The following is a 17,253-nucleotide window of genomic DNA, read 5'->3' on the forward strand; positions in this document are numbered from 1 at the left end:
TTCCGGGTCATGTGGCCAGCATGACCAAGCCACTTCTGGCAAACCAGAGCACGGAAACGCCGTTTACCTTCCCGCCAGAGCGGTGCCTATTTATCTACTTGCACTTTGACGTGCTTTCTAACTGCTAGGTTGGCAGGAGCAGGGACCAAGCAACGGGAGCTCATCCTGTCATAGGGATTCGAACCGCCGACCTTCCGATCGGCAAGCCCTAGAGGCTCAGTGGTTTAACCCACAGCGCCACCTGCATCCCTTCACCACTCCATATACAATGCACCTAAAGTTGCCTTGGTCCTCTACCCTGTATACCCACATGTTGGATTTCACATGGGCCAAGAAGTCTAGAGGTTATCAAAAGAGGACCCTACTTGTGTGATCTTCACTACAGGATGGAGGAGCACCGTTCACGGATGTCAGGTGAGGCGGGGCACGATCCCCATCAAATCTGACACGTGGCGGCAGGACGTCTGCATAAGGGTTAAAGGTATACTGCTGGTTTGGGAGCAGCTTGCCAGTGTGCACCATTCCTTCCAGAAATAGTAGGAAACAACAACAACAACTCTTTCCATGTGATCATTTAGACAAGGAAGTGACTCATGAGACCAATCCAGCATTGCTTGAACGTTCCGTGGGAAGCAGACTTCATAGTAGCGTGCCCTTGAATCGGAGGGGGTGGGGGTGAGAGGTTCCCACTTCATTGACCCCAATTTGCAAGGCCTGACAGTGACAAGCATGTATTTTTCAACAAGAACAGCAACCTAAAAGGCACTGGAATACACCATGTAAAAAAACCAGGTTATACTCCTATTAAGGATTGGAAGGAGGGAATAGGGGAGTGGATGATGGGAGCAAGAGTTCAGGGCAGCGTTTCTGTGGGAAAGAGCACGGCTACTGAACCAGGAAAAGGTTTCTGCATCACAGCCGCTCAGGCAATGTTGCTTATCGTCGAACCATCGGATTAATGATTTAATGCCACAGATGCCGATTCTCACGGGCAAATTTCTCAAACGAGAAATCAAAATTCTCTCATGCGACAGCGAATGCGTGCCCGCACACCGTTTGCCTTCAACTTGTATTAAAATGCTGAGTGTCAGGTGGCAATGGTGGTTGCTCGCGAGTAACCAGTCAGGACTCTGACCTGTCTTTTACAGGTTTTATTTTGGTGCAAAACTATTTACAGTGCAGAGCCACACGTTCATGTCTGCCTCGATCGCTAGCAGAATCCGGGGGTGGTCGTTTCTGGGTCCTCCCCCAACATAAGAGCTTAGTCACCCCCAGCCTTTTCCTTCCTTCTTTGCGTTTTACACCTCTGCGCAAGGTGGGCGACGGAAGAGGCGTGCTTCTCTCCTGGCTGGCTTGGCCAGGAGTGGTGCTGAGGCTCCCAGCAGCATCCTCTAGCCCTTTCCCCTAGCCCTTTACCCAGGAGGTGTGGCTTTCCCCACCCTCAGACTGTTGAGGTGCGGCGCTGGGGCTCCCAGCAGCATCCTCTGGTCCCTTCCCCTCTTCCCCACTGGAGGTGTGGATTTCCCCACCGCAGGAATAGGAACTGCTTCGCAAGATTTTCGGAGGGCCCCTGTATCCCAACTGCCCCTCTGCCTCCCTTCCCAGGCAGTCCCCTGACACCGAGGATCCAATCAAAGGCAGGAAGAGGAAACAAGGATCCGGTAAGATAGCACAGCATGGAACATGTTAAGGGGAGCTGCCGCAGGCTGAGAACGTGGCCGGTCTCTTCTGTGCATGCGCAAGACTGATAATCTACTAGGAGAAGTGGTACCTCAGGTGAGGAAGAACCAACGCACTTCCACCACAGAAACACAGTTTTAAACACCCCTTACAAAGTGGCACAATCAGTATAAAACCCCAGTGTAAAAATGCAAGCTCCACCAGCGGAAGCCGTCATGTTGGCAGCAGAATTGTTTAAAAAAAGAAACAGTCTCCACTTAAAGCTAAAAAACTGTGAGGTCACCCACGTCTCTCACTGAAGATGGCAACCCAGAGCGTGGGAACAACCACAGATAAAGCGCTGCCCGCCGCATGCTCCAGCAGAGCAAGCCTGAACACAGATGCATCCTCAGATCTCAAATAGTGGGAAGGATCATACTGGTGAAGGCACACCCTTTAAATATATCAGAACATGGCCAGTTAAAGCTTTAAAGCAAGGGGGGGGGTATCTGTGCCCATCTAAATGTTACTAAGACTCCAACTCCCACCAGCCCCTGCCAAGCTTGGCCAACGATCAGTGAGGTGGGAACTGCGACCCAATGACTCTGGTGGGTCACAGTTTCCCCAAACTTGCTTTAAAGGGAAGTATCAGCCAGGGCCGTCTTACCCATATGCTCTAGGGGTGTGGGGCACCCGGGTGCTGGGCTCTCAGGGGCACCAGGCTGAGAGTCCGGGGCCCGAGAGTTGAGTCTGGGGAAGAGCCTGCCCATCGGCTGGAGCGCCACGGAGGACTCTTCTGTTGCGGGCATCTCGGTGCCGTGAGTTTGGGGCGACTGAGCCAGTGAGATGCTGAGGCGGCTGGCTGGCTCTGCCCTGCTGCGCGCCTGGGACTTGGCAACCGGGGAGGGGGCACCAGGCAGATCTTTGTACCCCAGCGCCGCATATGCTTAAGACAGCCCTGGTATCAGCATCCTGAATTCGGACCAGAAGATTAGAGATTGCACAGCCAGCTCAAGGTGAGCCCACACTGGTCTAATATGGGGCCTGTCCCTCTTTCCTGTTATTAAGCAAGCCTCAGGGTAACGAGTTAAAACAATGAAGCACGTTACAAGGAAACCGTCTAAACTGTCCTTTCCTGTCAGCATAATTCTCAGAATCATGAGTTTGCAACAGAAGCAGAAAAATATGTTCCAGAAGGAAAGAAAAACAGTAACAATAGTTACATTGCATCCTAACCTGTTAAGATGAAACATTTTTGGACAGAACTTGTAACATTAATAATTACTTTGAACCTCTCATGAAGTAAGAGGAGAATGAGCTCGCAAAGGGGTGGGGAGAGTCTCCTTCAGCATTTCTAGTCTACCCTCTTCCACTTACAATCAAAATCAAAAACTGAATTTCATTGTCTACAAGAAATTAGACCTCCCCAGTCTGATTTCCTAAAGCCCTAGTTTAACACACTATTTGTCACAACTTTCTATCCTCAGGTAATCTTTTCTACACCAACCTATGTGCCAAGGAATATTGTTGTTGTAAAAATTATATTGCCCTTTATCTGAGGATCACAGGACTGTTTGCATTTTTAAAAGCTGAAAAATACATACCATAGTCACAATCAAAACCAATATCTTCCTCCCCACTTTAAAAGCCCATAGATCATTTAATTAGCCAAAGGCCTGGGAGAAGAGTAATGCTTTTGCCTGGCACCTAAAGATATGCAATGAAGGCACCAGGTGAGCTTCCCTAGGGAAAGCATTCCACAAGCAGGGAGCCACCACAGAAAAGGTCACCTTCCAGACCTCTCCTGGAGGAGGCACATGAAGAATGAATGATCTCAGGGTCCAGGTAGGTTCATATGGGTCCTTGACATATTGTGGTCCTGTGCCATTTAAGCCTTTATAGGTCAAAACCAGGACTTTTAATTGGGCTTTGAAAACTAATTGGCAGCCAGTGTAGTTGGGCCAGGATTGGCGTTATATACTCAAACCGTCTTAACCCGGTGAGCAACCTGGCTGCTGAATTCTGCACCAGCTGAAGTTTCTGAACTGTCTTCAGAGGATGTTAGCCTATCCCTGTCCAGAGAGGGGCGCAGCTGGGCTACCAGCTGAAGCAAGGGCATGCAGTCATCCTGACCGATGAAAGCACCTTGTCCATGCCTTTGAGCCTTACTAATGTAATGTAATACGACTAGACAGTGCTCTGGACTGGTTCAGGTTCATCTGCTGAAACAATGGAGCCAAGGTCCCAGTGGATGCAAGCAACTTTATCCTCAAAATGCTTTGCAAACAAGGCATAGTGAGCTACCGTCAGTTCTGTCACCTCCTTAGGGCCAGACTGTAGAAGACTTCAGTTCTCTCACCATCTACATTTGTTGTTGTTTAGTCGTTTCCGACTCTTCGTGACCCTGTGGACCAGAGCACGCCAGGCACTCCTGTCTTCCACTGCCTCCCGCAGTTTGGTCAAACTCATGCTGGTAGCTTTGAGAACACTGTCCCACCATCTCGTCCTCTCTCGTCCCCTTCTCCTTGTGCCCTCCATCTTTCCCAACATCAGGGTCTTTTCCAGGGAGTCTTCTCTTCTCATGAGGTGGCCAAAGTATTGGACCTCAGCTTCACGATCTGGCCTTCCAGTGAGCACTCAGGGCTGATTTCCTCCGGAATGGAGAGGTTTGATCTTCTTGCAGTCCATGGGACTCTCAAGAGTCTCCTCCAGCACCAGAATTCAAAAGCATCTATTCTTCGGCGATCAGCCTTCTTTATGGTCCAGCTCTCACTTCCATATATCACTACTGGGAGAACCGTAGCTTTAACTAGACAGACCTTTGTCAGCAAGGTGATGTCTCTGCTTTTTACACCATCTACATAGGAAGCCACAAGTCAGACCTTTGGGTTCATCTAGTTCAGTACTGTCAACTGAATTAGTTGACAGCAGTTCTCCAGAGTTTCAGGAACCAGAATTCTCCAGAACTACCTGGGTGGCGCTGTGGGTTAAACCACTGAGCCTAGAGCTTGCCGATCAGAAGGTCGGATGTTTGAATCCCCGCGACGGGGTGAGCTCCCATTGCTTGGTCCCTGCTCCTGCCAACCTAGCAGTTCGAAAGCACGTCAGAGTGCAAGTAGATAAATAGGTACTGCTCTGGCGGGAAGGTAAACGGCGTTTCCGTGCGCTGCTCTGGTGTGCCAGAAGCGGCTTAGTCATGCTGGCCACATGACCCAGAAGCTGTACGCCGGCTCCCTCGGCCAGTAAAGCTAGATGAGCACCGCAACCCCAGAGTTGGCCATGACTGGACCTAATGGTCAGGGGTCCCTTTACCTTTACCTTTACATGGAAACTGAACCTGAGGACTTTTTCACGTAAAGCGTGTCCTCTAGCAGTGAGCTACAGTCCTTTCCAATAACCCCAATGCACTTTCCATGGGCTCCCCTGCACTTTGCAGAAGATTCCACTACTTCTCCTTGGGCTTGCACTCCATCCACCTGGAGCACTGGCAGTGCTTGCCTTTGCTCTGCACAAATGCCAGAATTTGTCCCAAATAATCCACAGCGGTTGCGCCTTGTGGGAAAAGATCGGTCATGGGGGGGAGGCTGCAGCTCAGCAGCCGACCACCTGCTCTGCCGGTCCCAGGTTTAATCCCAGGTATCCCCAGGCAGGGCTGGGAAAAGCCTCACCTGAAACCCCTGGGAATCACTGCCTATCAGTGCAAACAGAACTGGGCTAGATGGACCGACCTGACTTGCAATAAGGTGGCCTCTCCCCCCCCCCCTACACAAATGGGCTTTCATAAAATCTATTATTCACCTTGCTACTGCATAACCCGATACAGCAAAGCTCCTTGCAGTTTTGGGTCTCCTCAGAGGTTTCAGTGGAAAAGACTAAGGATAATAGAACAACAGCAGCAACCTTTCTTCTGTAGAGGGTCTTTCCTGGAGGGTAACCTGCCATAGATCACAGTGGCCAGTGTGTCCCCACACCCTTGTCTTTCCACATCTCTACCTTCCTGCCCAGGGGACGCGGGTGGCGCTAAAGGTTAAACCACAGAGCCTAGGACTTGCCGATCGGTAGGTCGGCAGTTCGATTCCCTGCGACGGGGTGCGCTCCCGTTGCTCGGTCCCTGCTCCTGCCAACCTAGCACTTCAAAAGCAAGTCAAAGTGCAAGTAGATAAATAGGTACCACTCCGGCGGGAAGGTAAACGGCGTTTCCGTGCGCTGCTCTGGTTCGCCAGAAGCGGCTTAGTCCTGCTGGCCACATGACCCAGAAGCTGTACGCCAGCTCCCTCGGCCATAAAGCGAGATGAGCACCGCAACCCCAGAGTCGGTCACGACTGGACCTAATGGTCAGGGGTCCCTTTACCTTCCTGCCCAGCAAGCTGTGGGGTCGAGGGACAAGCTGCTGCTGCTGCCACAAGCCTGAACCAATCATTTGCAGGCTGCGTTTGGAATTAGGCTGAGGACTGCAGGTTGACCCAACCCTGCATTGCAAGTGAAGGCTAAAAACTACTGCACCAGCTGATTCAAGTCCTTAGGACACAATATTCCATTGTCTATTCCAGCACATCAGCACAAAACAGCAAAATAGGTGCTGGAGGCCTGTCCCAGCAGTGCTGTGGGGCAGATATGCGATGGCAAATGTTCAGGAGAGGGGAAATTGTTTCCCAGAGCTGGAAAGAGATGCTGATGTCTGCAAAAGCTACACGGATAACTTCCAGAAGCCGGAGCAGGGATAGAACAGCACAGCAGAGCTCTTCAGTTTTCTGAAGTGATTATCTGGAAAAAAACCCATGAACTGGCTTCCTGCACTTAGTGATTTATTAAAATATACGGATACACACAAGATTGCTAAGTGAATGTTGTACAATATATACTTATGCGTAAGCAGAAACAGGGGATGTTTGTTTTTTAAAAAGCAGTCTCCAGGCAAGATTTTGCCAGGCCTTCTATAATCTGGTGGGTGATGTTAGTTTAGTTACTTTTGCATCGATGCTATAATTTGTATCCAAGTTTGGTGAAGGTCACCATTCACAGGAAATGTTAACTGTCATTATATTCTGGAATTTAGTGAAAAATCAACATAGCCAAGGCAATTAACCCGACGCTACTCCTCAGCTTCTGATCAAAGAAGCTTGGCAAAGCAACATTCCCTCATCAATGTACAGGTGAGCACATCATTTTTAGCTACTTAATGCAGCAAGGCTCTTCGGAATGTTTTAAAAGCAGATTTCATAAAAGCAGTATTATGGCTTTGGTGAGACTGGACATCTAATTTTAGGCATGTGCGTCTCTGAACATAATTGACCAGTAACATGACTCAGTTGAACATTCCTAGGAGATGATTTACTAGCAGAAAAATAACACCTGAAATTCTGTTAAGCCTGGGTTTGCCTAAATATTAAACTATGGGAAGCAAAGTACTTCACAAAAAGCAGGACAGTTCATTATTTTGTCTGAGCAGATCCATGCAGAAAAACAGCACTATGCAGAAACGAAATAAAGTACAACTATAAACAGCTACTAGCAGCTGTTTTGCAAGTGCTGTAGTGGATTTTTCCAGCCATTTCCCCTTACAAATATTTACTTGTTCCACAAGTTAGCAGGTAACCCATGACAGCTTTGGTGGAAACCCATTTATTATAACACAAATAAGGTTTACTCAGCACACAGCATTTTTATCATTGTACATGGGAGGCAAACACTCCCAAAACTCATGCAACAAAAAGGGGCTGCCACAGAAACCATGATCTACACTGGAAGATAAAAAGCAGTAATGTATTGAAGAGAGGTTCGACTGACCAGCTAAACCAGGTGAGGGTCTCAAACCCTCAGTGAGTTAGGGACTTTCCCTGCATGTGAAGACAGGCAGATTGAGTGGATGAGACCAAGAGTGGATCCCACAGTCAAGAAGGTGGTTTCTGCACGAGCTGTAGAGGGAAATGTGGGGCAGATGGGGCCCATCAACCTCGGACGGGAGCCCACCTAGGAGAAGGAAAACTCTGAAGCTAAACCTCTGCTGCCTTGCAGCTATACCCATTCCTGAGAAAGGCTATGGGAGTAAACCCAGAGGAAAAATCCATACCGACTGCCTTATGGAACATCTTTGGGAGAAGAAAAGGCTAAGGAGTCAACTACACAAATCCAGAGTGGAGTCCCTAAGATGGTTGGATGGTGCCTTGTAGGCCTCCTTCCAGCAACTCCTGCAGCCAAGCTGGTGCCAAATGTCCTGCTCTCCTTTGGACCTCATCAGTGCGGCCAAGAGGTGGGTCATTGTGTGGGAAGCCCAGGACCTCCAGACACACTGTCCAGGCTTGAATTCCAGAGAGGTGGCTTTCGTGCTGTTAAAGCAGCAAAAACAACGCAGGAGGCAGCAGTTAGGAGCTACCAGTCTCTGCAGCCACAGCAGTCGCTGTGATTCTCCAGTAGTTTGACTTTGGTGCACTGCATTGTGTCTCGAGACAGACAGATGCCAACAAAAAAAGAGAAAAGAAACAGAGGCATGGTGGATGTTCACAATTTGCAAAAACAGTAAAAATAAATCCTTGTTTTCTGACCTGCTTATGGGCTTCTTGGCAGCATGTGGAACCAGATTCTTTGGTCTGTTCCAAGCAGGGCCCTTACGTTCTTTTTTGAGGGGAAAAGTCAACATTCAATACTTTCGCACTCTCCTCCTCCCTCACAAAGGTTTTCTGCACTAAGGCACATGCCAGCAGCAGCTGCTTTGCCTTACTGAAGGTGTGAAATCATTTTCTCATTGATTTCCTCATTTTCTCCCCAAAACAGACTAGGTTAATTTTAGACTCTATTAATATGTGCTGAAAACCAGGCAAACGTCAGCACTGAGGTGAAAAGTTAGGAGCAAAAAATATGCCAACACCAGGAGGCTGAAAGATAGGCCCAGGCACTGAGATGCAACACACACACAGACAAAGGCTGCAGGATTTCAGAGAGGACGACACATGCGAAGCATGACTGAGGATCAGTTAAAAGAGAACTGTTACTGGCAAGACACAGACTCGACTCAGATAAATGTTAGGTGGTAAAGCATGGGGAAGTTTTTTTTTTTTTAAAAAAGTTTCCTTTCCAGTAGCAATTTGTACCCAATCTTCTTCTTTGGCGATCACTCATAGCCGAGTAAGATTGTCTTCCATAGACACAGTTTTAACAATCAGTCCGTAAGTGACTGTGGAGGCCAATTCTGGATCCACACACCCTTCCATAGTGGGGACATTGGTTTCCAGGCGGGAGTTGATCACAGTGTGGATTTACCAAGCGTGCCTTCCTCTTAGCACCTTGTGTCCTGAGTTCGAGTGTCTTCAAAGCCCCTTTGGTAAAGGCTGTTCTCCAATTGGAGAACTCGCAGGCCAGTGTTTCCCAGTTGTTGGTGTTTATACTACATTTTTAAAGATTTGCCCAGAGAGAGTCTTTGAACCTCCTTTGTTGACCACCAGCATTACTCTTTCCATTTTTAAGTTTGGAATAGAGTAGTTGCTTTGGAAGATGATCATCAGGCATCAACACAACATGACCAGTCCAACAAAGTTGATGTTGAAGAATCATTGCTTCAACATTGGTGATCTTTGCTTCTTCCAGTACACTGGCATTAGTTCGCCTGTCTTCCCAAGGCATGTGTAAAAAATTTCGGAGACACCGTTGATGGAATCTTTCAAGGAGTTGGAGATGGAGGAGTTGTCAAAACTACCTGGGAGTTAACATCACTGACGTAATTGAAGTCCTCCCCTTGGCTGCTTTAATTACTGCAGCCCATTCAGCCAAGAAACCTGGCAACATCAGTTCTTGTTTTTGCCAACAGGTGTCTTGAATCAGTGACCATACCCTTAACACAACACTGCCCAGTTTTTTGGGGGGGGGGGGTTGGGGGGGAAGAGAGCTATTTCCTCTCCTCACAGCCTCATGTTTATTCTGCATTTTATCAATCTAAAACAGATTTTAGGAACCCTTTTGCATGTTTTAAGCTGCTGCACACACAACGAGAAAACTGCTAAAAAAAATAATGTACCGCTGGTGCAAGACGACCCACTAGCTGCTGCAATCTGAGCCACTGCCCTAAACCATCAGAGATAAGGCTGGAGCTAACATTCCTCTCACCTCGGCTTTGCGGATGTTCTCTCTCGCTTCGTCTATCTTCTGTTCCAGTTCTGCTCGGCTCTGCTCAGACACCACAGACCCGTGGCATTCTAATTCTTCCAGAGTCTGCCAAAAACAGGAAGGGGAGGGGGAAAACATTTGGTGTGTTTTTAATTGAACTGTTGTTTCTGGAAGGGATCTGAAGCGCCGCTTCAAACCTCGCGCAGAAGCTCTTCCTTTGCAAGGCTTTAACAGGCGGACCGCCATCCTGATTTACAAACAGCCACAAATGGGAAGAAGAGAATTCTTTGCTGCTCTCCCTTATGCAGTTTGATTTACTTCCCTTTGTATAAAACGAGCCCGAAGGAGGCCCCCAACCCGCTCACAGGTCCTTGTATGATCAGTGGAAACAGTTGGCCCTGGCAAGTATCAACCACTCTCAATTCCAACCTGATAATTGCCACCTGCCCAGATTTTAACTTGTCTGAATTAATGGACACTGACAAACTGGAACATGTCCAGAGGAGGGCAACCAAAATGGTCAAAGGCCTGGAAACGATGCCTTATGAGGAACGGCTAAGGGAGCTGGGCATGTTTAGCCTGGAGAAGAGGAGGTTAAGGGGTGATATGATAGCCATGTTCAAATATATAAAAGGATGTCACATAGAGGAGGGAGAAAGGTTGTTTTCTGCTGCTCCAGAGAAGCGGACACGGAGCAATGGATCCAAACTACAAGAAAGAAGATTCCACCTAAACATTAGGAAGAACTTCCTGACAGTAAGAGCTGTTCGACAGTGGAATTTGCTGCCAAGGAGTGTGGTGGAGTCTCCTACTTTGGAGGTCTTTAAGCAGAGGCTTGACAACCATATGTCAGGAGTGCTGTGATGGTGTTTCCTGCTTGGCAGGGGGTTGGACTTGATGGCCCTTGTGGTCTCTTCCAACTCTATGATTCTATGATTCTATAATGTTAAGAGGCATTTTAATTAATTGATGTCTGTTTTTATGCATATTGTGTTGTTATGATGTTAGCCGCTCTGAGCCTGGCCTTGGCTGGGGAGGGTGGGATACAAATAAATGATAATAATAATAATAATAATAATAATAATAATAATAATAATAATAATAAACCAGACACGTAGCCCTTAATGCTGCTCACTTTACACATTCGCATTTGAACCCAGATCTAGGTCCACACATCTCATCATGGTTGCTTAAGACAGCGGTGCCTTTGCCCGTGTTGAACCGAACAGAGTTTGTATTTTATGCAAACCACAACTCACAGCACAAACAACTAAAAGAGCCGGAGCTTGCTCTGATTTCTAATGCTGTAAGGGTGGACGTTCCAAGCCGTGCACTTTTCCTACTCTGACTGGTGTCTTTCCAAGAGATCAGGAGGAAAAGAAAGGAAGAAACTTGGTAACTGTCTCACTCAGCTGGCTTTGTTTATAAATTTAAACAGCAATGTCACAGCCATGCTACAGAGTACCAAGATTTTCCCTGCCCACCCCCTTGGGGAGAAGAGGGAGGAAAGGAGAATTAAGGATATAACCCTTTGATCTGGACATTTCCACTCAAATACAATTGCTCAGATATGGGCAGTGTCTCTGCTTGCTTCTCAAACAAAATGCAAACAAAAATTGACAAAAGTGCAGCCTTAAATGTAGGAAAAGAGGTGTGGTTCCAGTACCATGAATATATAAAAATAGATGTCTGCAAATGTAAACGATTTATGGAAAGAGTGCAGGAGCGCACCTGGGTCAATTATTTGCGATGTGAATTGCTCTCTTATTGTTGGTGGCTTACGAGGTCTTTGAATGAGCAGTATGCAAGCCGTTAAAATAAATTTTGTAAAATAAATAAGGATTATTTTAAATGACAGACTTGTAAGGTAAGGACAACTGAAGGAAGACATAGAAGATGACGATACATTGAGGGAAGTATTTATTTGTTTCCAATTCTATGTCCTCTCAGGTACAAGCTTTTACCCATGTTGTCTTGCTTACATAAAAACCAAACCTTGTAGGCTTGTTTTTAAAACAAATGTGTGTGTAACAGCACATAGAAGAGTCCGAATAGAATTGAGATTTATACCAGTATAAAGCTACTGCTTTGCATATTTGGAGAACTACCTTTTTTCCTCAGCGGTGCATACAGGTAGTGCCATGTAATGTTTCCTGAAGCTACTTGGAAGCTACACAAATTAGGGGATTGAAAAACCAGAAGGAGAACCACCTCTCAGAATCCTAAATGTCATATAGGCCTTCCTGGTGCGAACTGACAAGGACATAGATTTGCAAATGAACCAGAGACCTCTAATTTGGACTGCCCTTAAAAACGAAACATCTTGGCAAGGTAACGTTGCAGTGTAGTGTGGCAGCACACAACTAATAAACAAAAGAGACAACTCTGGCAAAGGCAAGCCCCTTTAAAACATGGCCAACATGACTGAGAGTAATTATCATGTGTTAATTATCACACATCCCAGTTAAAGCACTTTGAAGAACAAGGTGATTTACTGGGACAATGTGGAACAAATAACTCAGTGCAAACAAGGCCAAAGCCAGAGTTACGTGGGATGCCATAGGATGGAATATATACCGTATTTTTCGCTCTATAGGACACACTTTTCCCCCTCCAAAAGTTAAGGGGAAATGTGTGTGTGTCCTATGGAGTGAATGCAGGCTCCTTGGTTTCAGCGATAGCAATGCGAAGCCTCCGAAGCGCATAGGGAGCGCTCCCTCCATGCTCTGGAGGCTTCGTGTTGCTTTCACTGAAGCCTGGAGAGCGAGAAGCATCAGTGCGCACCGACCCCTCTTGCTCTCCAGGCTTCAGGGATAGCCGCCTGAAGCCTTTGGAGCGCAGCGTGAGTTCCCGCTGCGTTCTGGAGGCTTCAGGTTCCTTTTGCTGAAGCCAGGAGAGTCTTGCTCTCCCGGTTTCAGCAAAAGGAACCCGAAGCCTCCAGAGCGCAGCGGGAACTTGTGCTGCGCTCCGAAGACTTCAGGGATAGCCGCAAGCAGCCCTTCCGGCAGGGAGAGGCTGCACGCAGCTATGGCTTCTTTAGCCCCACGCAGTCTCTCCTGGCTGGAGAGGTTGCGTGCAGCTAAAGAGGAAGCAAAGACAGTGAGCGGGATCCATCCCGCTCGCTGTCTTGGCTTGTGCCATAGCCGCGCGCAACCCCTCTGGCAGTGAGAGGTTGCGCACGGCTAAAGAGGAGCTCTGGGAGAAGCGGACAGGCTGTGCACAGGCTGTCCGCTGCTCTTTGGGGCTGGGGGGGAAATAAGATTTTTTTTCTTGATTTCCCCCTCTAAAAACTAGGTGCGCCCTATGGTCTGGCACGCCTTATGGAGCGAAAAATAGGGTATACCAAGGAAGCTGTCTCCTTTCCTCATGGAATGACAGATGCTGTGAAATGGAATATGAGTGGTGTAATCCTTCACCAAGGTGGCTGGATTAACAGGACAGGTAAGAAGCCGCCAATAATCTTATTTGTTTTCAACCCACCCGTTGACTGTGAATAATGTTTTTGTGCTCTCTCGCCACACGCGTGGCCCATTTTCGGGCTTCCTTGTTCAGACTGTGCTCTTCTGTCGTTCCGGTCTCAGATTCCAGTTGTCTACTCTGAAACACACACATACAAGAAAGGAAAGTGAGTGAGGGGATTTCCTGGGTCTGGCCTTCCCACCTGTGACATCCTCGTTTATGTAGCCATCCGAAAAATGTTATTTAACTCACTTACAAGACTTCGCAAAAGGGCTTTTCCCAGATTCTTGTTATATGAAGCCGAACATAACAAGCAAATTTCAAATACAGAAAAAGCCCTGCCGTCTGTCCATGAGTTTTGTCATGGGGGAAATGAAAAAACTGTAACCAGTGTAATTTGCTCTTTAATGCTTTTCAAAAGCAAGATCGGGTTGTTTTCTTTCTTTTTTTTTAAAAAAAGAGGCTGCTGTAAAGTGAAAATGAATTATCTTTAATACGATAAATTTCTGAAGCAGAGGAACTAAACAAAGAGCAGACAAAATGCCTCAGGCAAAGAGGGAATTTGGGGGCTGAGATCTAAACTTTATTCTGCATTGCGTTTCCCAATGTTTCATAAGCTTTCACGAGATTGGTGAACACATGGACAAAAGATGATTTCACAAAGACCCTGAATACTTACCAAACTAGCCCATGCATTTAATCGAGGCAAAAGCAAGGTATTGATCCGCACTCCCACCCCAGAAATTTCCAGCAGCTGACAAGCGCATGCAATGCTTTACTTGCACCATTACAGGACGGTTCTCGCATCACAGGCAACGGTCCTATGATGGGACAACCCCGTTTTGCAAAAGCCGACAGCAGGGGTGTTTGGGGTGGGCTGGATGATAAAGGGATATGCATTCAACCCTGAGCTCCTGCACGTCACAGAACGGAAAAGGTCTCCATCATCCAAAGAAGCATATAAAGTACAAGTGGTCCAGAAGTTGAGGAGAGGCAATCCCCTCCACTGTAACAGTTGCTGGTTTCCTCCCTTCTCTTTCATCAGAGCATCTTGCAGAGATGCAAAAAAAGCACGTTCTTCTAAAGCAGGAAGATTGTGCCCATTACCTCCTTCCCCGTGAATAGGGACTTTTACGTCTATTGGGGGAAAATCGAAGAGCCAGCCACTTTAATCCTTCAAACTACACTTACGAATGCCTCCAGTCTCCTCTTTAAAGGTTCTATAAGAAATCTCCCCTAAGCAACAGATGTTGTCGGATGATGCCCTCCCGCAAGGTGCCCCAGTAGCAGGAAGCTGGGGAGCGGACATTTCCCACACTTATCCACCCCACCAGTGGATCTCTCTCTCTCCCCCCCCCCCCCACTCCTGGCCAGGGAGGCTTGCTTTTTATATTTTCAGTACCAGGCAGATATTTTTATTCCTTAAAAAAAAAAAGGTCTCAGAACTAAATTGATAGAATCATAGGATTGCAGAGTTGGAGGGGGGTCATCTAGTACAATCCCCTGCAATGAAGTAATCCAGCCCACAGCCATCCCTGGGTGGGCTTGAACTACCACCCTTCTGGTTAACAGCCAGACACATGGACCCATTGCATCACTAGGGTAGTTTGGGTATTTCTGGTGACTTTCAACTAGTGTCCCTGTTGTTCCACTAATTAATTTTTCTTAATGTTTTATACCTGTTGTCTTTGTCCAGGGATCACTGAAGAATGGATAGTTTTGAATTCTGGTGCTGGAGGAGACTCTTGAGAGTCCCATGGACTGCAAGAAGATCAAACCTATCCATTCTTAAGGAAATCAGCCCTGAGTGCTCACTGGAAGGACAGATCCTGAAGCTGAGGCTCCAATACGTTGGCCACCTCCTGAGAAGAGAAGACTCCCTGGAAAAGACCCTGATGTTGGGAGAAGGGGCCAGACTGTAGAAGACTTCAGTTCTCTCACCACCTACATAGGAAGCCACAAGTCAGACCTTTGGGTTCATCTAGTTCAGTGCTGTCACTTAAGAGGCACACTCTTAAGACAGACGGATGCCGACAAAGGATGTGTGCCACTTTTGAGTGTCAGCTGCCAAAGAAAATACGGCTTGTCTCTGAAATAAAATAGAAACCATGCCAATACATTTCCTGAAGGGTAGCTGTGCTGGTTGTTTCTGCTGGAATGGACGGTATTCAGTTGCCATAATGCCAACACATTGGTTCAGCGCCGTAAGATTCTTGGGTTATTTGAAGTGTCCCACCAAGAAAATTGCATGATTTGCTCATCAATCCTATTATTCTGTAAGATTATAGATTTTGCTGGACCATTTATTTCAACCAACCAATCACACGTCTTGTGCACCATGAGGAAAATTTCTCCAGCTCCAGGGAAAACTTTGGTGGGTATGGCCTAATCTGGTATGTTGTGCCAGCTCACTTGCTAGGAACAACGTGTTTCTGCCTCGAAACACAGGACACATAATGGTCTATTCCATTGTTATTCAGCTGTGGGCTGCTTGACGTAAGAATTCCAACAGTTCTTGAAATGCCCCTCTTTTTTTGCGTGGGCTACAAGCTCATATAGGCTTCAGCCACACTAACTGAATTCCAGCAGGGATGTGTATTTGCTGAGATGGTGCCAATGTTTATTACGGGATCTTAGTTCCAACTCCATCCAGGAGGAAGAAAACAAACCCTCCCCCATTTTGGCCTGAAAGGACAAACAACAGTCCAAAAAGCGGAGCTAATTATAGATTCACTTTCTGCCTTGAGACTTGCAGCGAAAGCGCTCTGAAAAACCCTTCAGCCTTTGAAAGCAAAAGAGAGCACTCAAGTACACAAAATGGCACAATATCAGCCGTCCCGTGGCGCAACCATCTAGCCAGATGAACCCTACCTGAAAAGAGTGTTACTCCTAAGAAGTGGTAGAATAACTGTCTATCAAAAAAGGAGGCAGGGGAATGGACAGGCGTCATGAGATAGGAAGTGATGCCAAAAAACGGCATGGTTTGCTCAAACAGCAACAAGGGAAGCCAGAAATTGTGCCTGGAGCACTAAAGTAGAATCTAAACTGGGGACCACGACATTATAACGTAATGTGAGATGCTGTTTAGGGATCCCAGATATGAACATTAACAGCATCTTCAGCCAAAGACCAGCTTGGCTGCTTGACAAAACTGTTGGAAAATTCCATTCCACCTTAAGGAGCAAACATGGGATTATTACATGTCACATGTCTGTTTACATTCCAGCACAGTTTGCTGCGAACTTCCATCGCGTGTATAGCTTTTGCTTTTGATTCTTTTGCCGAGAAGACAAAGAGAGAGACGACATGTTTCTTTGTCCTGATTTATGATTAATAAATTCGTAGTTGTAGTATACTTCCACAAGCCTCACGCCTATTCTGTGTGTGCAGTTTGCTCTGCTAATATAGTGTGCCCTGGCTTTGAAGCCTGGGTTGCTGATTTACGTCGGAGCAGAGGCGGATGGGTCTTCGCAGTGGGATGGCTGGAAGGAGACGACCCAGCTAGGGCTAGCCAGCTGGCCTCTGGACCCACTGCAAGCCGACAACTACCAGCCAGGTTAGTAACTAACATACTGATTCTCAAACAGATTAGATCAAAGAACTACAGGCAATTGTGTAGAACTTACAAATAGTAACTGGGCCTTTGTCAGGGTTGCATAATGAAACGCTCCTCAATAAAACTGCCAATATCACAATTTATAATCTATGGTGCGACTGCATTTGGGTATAGTTCTGGTCGTCTCATCTCAAAAAGGATATTGTGGAGTTGTAAAAAGCTCAGAAAAGGGCCACCAAAATGATGGTGGTCTTTGTTGGGAATCTGAATACGTGCAGCTACTCACACAGAGTCAATTAGGGTTTGGCAGACAGCCAAGGCAATGTGGAGGAGTGAGTCTGCCTGGTGATACAGAGGCATGGAGACAGCTCCATGATTGGTCAAGCTCTCTCAAGGGAGTGATGATTAACGGCCTACTAACTGGAATGTGTTAGTTCAGTAGTACGAGTTTGAGTGTAGGAGTTGGAGGTTGAGAGTTGTGA

The 17,253-nt window shown here is 47.0% G+C and overlaps 1 protein-coding gene and 1 long non-coding RNA gene across 6 annotated transcripts in view; one reads left to right on the forward strand and one right to left on the reverse strand.

Moving 5' to 3' along the window:
- LOC308588838 overlaps positions 1-17,253 on the forward strand; it is a 407,342-nt gene that overhangs the window by 40,577 nt on the left and 349,512 nt on the right. The gene's annotated exons all lie outside the window — the stretch shown is intronic.
- FCHSD2 (FCH and double SH3 domains 2) overlaps positions 1-17,253 on the reverse strand; it is a 153,246-nt gene that overhangs the window by 23,362 nt on the left and 112,631 nt on the right. For all 5 annotated transcript variants that reach the window (XM_081197350.1, XM_081197351.1, XM_081197347.1 and 2 more), the window contains exons 11-12: positions 13,237-13,353; positions 9,757-9,861 (exon numbers count right to left, since the gene is read on the reverse strand). In XM_081197350.1, the coding sequence (XP_081053476.1) occupies positions 9,757-9,861; positions 13,237-13,353 (222 nt within the window). The remainder of the gene's footprint in view (positions 1-9,756; positions 9,862-13,236; positions 13,354-17,253) is intronic.

This window comes from Podarcis bocagei (assembly GCF_964188305.1).
Source record: "Podarcis bocagei genome assembly, chromosome: 6".
In the NCBI taxonomy this organism is placed as follows: Eukaryota; Metazoa; Chordata; class Lepidosauria; order Squamata; family Lacertidae; genus Podarcis; species Podarcis bocagei.